This window comes from Penaeus vannamei, chromosome 27 (assembly GCF_042767895.1).
Source record: "Penaeus vannamei isolate JL-2024 chromosome 27, ASM4276789v1, whole genome shotgun sequence".
NCBI classification, from domain to species: Eukaryota; Metazoa; Arthropoda; class Malacostraca; order Decapoda; family Penaeidae; genus Penaeus; species Penaeus vannamei.
Genome location: NC_091575.1, coordinates 33,122,534 through 33,126,315, shown reverse-complemented (window position 1 = coordinate 33,126,315; position 3,782 = coordinate 33,122,534). Strand labels below are relative to the sequence as shown.

At 42.4% G+C, this 3,782-nt stretch overlaps 1 protein-coding gene across 1 annotated transcript; it reads left to right on the top strand.

The window, feature by feature from the left end:
* The first annotated feature begins 419 nt into the window (after window positions 1-419).
* LOC138866883 (apolipoprotein A-IV-like) lies at window positions 420-1,067 on the top strand. Its single transcript, XM_070140705.1, has one exon. The coding sequence runs from the start codon at window positions 420-422 to the stop codon at window positions 1,065-1,067; it is 648 nt and encodes a 215-aa protein (XP_069996806.1).
* The last annotated feature ends 2,715 nt before the right edge of the window (window positions 1,068-3,782 follow it).

Here is a 3,782-nt window from a genome sequence, read left to right as displayed (position 1 = left end):
TTGTCTTTTCCTACCTTTTCTTTCCCTTCTTCTGCCTCGATCTCCCAATCTCTCTTTCCCTTTTCATGATATTCTTTTTCCATCCTTTATTTTCACATTCTCTGATTTGCTTCTTTCCCTTCTCCTCTTCCCTTCTTCGTCTGTTTCATCCTCTCAACCTATCTCTTTTCACGGTCTCCTCTTCACTCCTCTTTCTCTTGTTCCGCCGGCTCTCTCTTCCTCTTTTTTCTCTCTTCTCTCTCTCTTACCTCCTCTCTTTACTTCTCACTCTTTCCTCCTCCTTCTTTTTCCTCTAATTCTCTTTTATCCCCTTTTCTTCTCCTACTTTATTCCACTTTACAGCTTCGCCTCTTCGCTCAATTTTCATTCGAATTTCAGGAAAGTTTCAGTTAAACTCAAATTTTCGTCAAGTTCCTGTCATGCTCGAACTTCAACCAAGCTTCGACCAAACTTCAGTCAAGTTTTGGTCAAACCCGCCAATCAAACACGACTTAAACTTCACCCAACTTCGCTTCAAGCTTCATCCAGACTTCAATCAAACTTCGATTAAATTTCAGTCAAGCTTCACCCAACTTCGCTTCAAGCTTCATCCAGACTTCAATCAAACTTCGATTAAATTTCAGTCAAGCTTCACCCAACTTCGCTTCAAGCTTCATCCAGACTTCAATCAAACTTCGATTAAATTTCAGTCAAGCTTCACCCAACTTCGCTTCAAGCTTCATCCAGACTTCAATCAAACTTCGATTAAATTTCAGTCAAGCTTCACCCAACTTCGCTTCAAGCTTCATCCAGACTTCAGTCAAACTTCGCTTAAATTTCAGTCAAGATTCACCCAACTTCGCTTCAAGCTTCATCCAGACTTCAATCAAACTTCGATTAAATTTCAGTCAAGCTTCACCCAACTTCGCTTCAAGCTTCATCCAGACTTCAGTCAAACTTCGCTTAAATTTCAGTCAAGATTCACCCAACTTCGCTTCAAGCTTCATCCAGACTTCAGTCAAACTTCGCTTAAATTTCAGTCAAGCTTCATCCAGACTTCAGCCAATCCCTCAATCACACGGACCTGAAGCCCAAAGAAACCGGACTCCTCACTAAGACATCTCTTTCACCGTCTCGTCTCCTTCAGCGCCTCTTGCCGTTATAGCGAGGTGGCCGCAGGCGAAGGGAGCGCGGTGGCCATGACTGGCAACCATGACGCTGTGTGAGTATAATTGTGGATATACTTATGTGAGTGGAATGACAGATCTGCTTGAGAGTCTGTTGGTGTGTATACACTCACAGTCACACACGTACACGTACACACGCACGCACATGCACTCACACACACACACACACGTACACACGCACGCACACGCAATCACAGTCACACACACACACACGTACACACGCACGCACACGCACTCACAGTCACACACACACACGTACACACGCACGCACACGCACTCACAGTCACACGTACACACGCACGCACACGCACACGCAAACATACTCAGACACCCACACACACATATACAAACACACAAACAAACAAACACATAGATAAGCATATGTATGTATGTTTCTGTGTGTGTGACTGTGTTGTTTCTGTGTGTGTGTGACTGTGTGAGTGCGTGCGTGCGTGTGTGTAAAATAAAAACGCACACAGTCGCTTGTGATCTGCGTGTGGTGTCACCTCGTGTATCCGTCTCCTCACGTGTATTTTATTATCCACAAAACCCCGCAAAGCCACTTAGCTAAACATTTCTCGACACTTTCTCAACGTGTCACCACCTGTTTGGCATAAAATGACAACGAGCATGACTTTGTAGGAGCGCTTGTCTGCCAAAATCCGTTTGACATTATGTGCTTTTCATCACGTGTCTCCAAGCATAGGAAACGAGAGTCAGATTTGATTGTGTTTCAACATCAAGACAAAAATTAAGAAAGAAAGAAAAAGATCTAATGGGTATTATCATTTCACCATAAAGAGAAAGAAAGAAAGTAAGAAAAATATTGGGTATTATTATGTTCCACAATAAAAACAAAGAATAAAAACAAAGAAAGGAAAAAAATACTAAATAAATTATTATTTCACCATAAAAAATATGTTAGGTATTATGTTTCACCATCAAGACGAAGAAAAAAATCAGTTTGATATTATCCTTTCCCCATCAAGACCAAAAAAAAAAAAAAAAAAAATTTGGGTATTACGGCGTCTTCCCGAACGGTGCCATTCAGCGAGTGCCACCCGGTGCCACAATCACCCGAGGTTTCATACCCGCGTGCCAGCTGTACCTGTTTCGGATGCCACGACGCCCTCACCTGCCGGCTCAGTGGCGAACGGCCTGCACGAGCAAAAGGGGGCGCTGGTGTGACGCCGGAACGAGCCAGGCGGGGACCCTCGCTGCTCTGTCTCTTTCTCTCTCTTTCTGTTCTTTCTCTAATTCTCTTTCTCGAGGAAATCTCTTTCTCTTTCTCTCTCTTTCTGTTCTTTTCTCTCTTTCTGTTCTTTCTCTCTCTTTCTCTCTTTCTGTTCTTTCTCTCTTTCTCTTTCTGTTCTTTCTCTATTTCTCTTTCTCGAGGAAATATCTTTCCCTTTCTCTTTCCTTCTGGTTTGGTTAGTTGCTTTTTCTCTTTCTCTCTTTTTTTGTTCTTTCTCTTTCTCTCTTCATCTTTCTCTTTTCTGTTTCTTTCTATCTTTATCTTTCTCTTTTCTGTTTTTTTCTCTCTTTCTCTTTCTCTTTTCTGTTCTTTCTCTCTTTCTCTTTCTTTCTCTTTTCTGTTCTTCCTCTGTTTCTCTTTCTCTTTCTTTTCTTTTTTCTCTCTTTCTCTTTTTCTCTCTTTTCTGTTCTTTCTCTATTTGTCTTTATCTTTCCCTGTCTTTTCTGTTCTTTCTCTTTCTCTTTGGTTTGGTTCGTTGCTCTCTCTCTTTCTCTCTTTTCTGTTATTTCTCTTTCTCTTTTTTCTGTTCTTTCTCTCTTTTTTCTGTACTTTCTCTTTGGTTTGGTTCGCTGCTTTCTCTGTTTCTCTCTCTTGTTCGGTTCTTTCTCTCTTTCTCTTTCTCTTTTTTTCTCTTTGGTTTGGTTTTGTCTTTTTGAATTCGGCTTCGATCTCTCTCTTTCTTTGAGATGTTCTTTCTCTTCGCTTTCTCTCGTCCTCTCTGTCTCTATCTATCTATCTATCTATATTGCTCTCTTTTTCTCTCTCTTTCCTTCCCTCCCTCCCTCTCCATCCCTCATCCATCCCTCTCTCTCCTCATCTTCTTCTTCCCCTTCTCCTCCTCCTCCTCTCCTCCCCTTCTACGTCCATGTTACAGTCCGAGGGAACGCAGGAGGGAATAATGAAAAGAGGGGAGAAGGAATACCGGAGAAGCGAGAAAGGGAATAATGGAGGGGACAAGGGGACAGGGAACGATGGAAGGAGAACGAGAGAAGAGGGAATAATGGAGGGGGACAAGGGGAGAGGGAGCGAGAGGAGAACGAATCACGGAGAGAAAGAAGGCCGAGGAACAAGAGAAGATAGAACAGGAAGGGAACGAGGAGAGAGACAGAACAAGAGGAGAACGAAGAAAGAAACAAAAGAAGAGAACGAGGAAAGAGATAGAACAAGAGAGAACGAGGAGAGAGATAGAATAAGAGGAGAACGAGGAAAGAGAAACAGAACAGGAAGAGAACAAGGAGAGACATAGAACAAGAGGAGAACGAAGAAAGTAACAGAAGAAGAGAACGAGGAGAGAGACAAAACAAGGGAAGAACAAGGAAAAAGAGACAGAACAAGAGAAGAACAAGTAAAGACAAACAGAA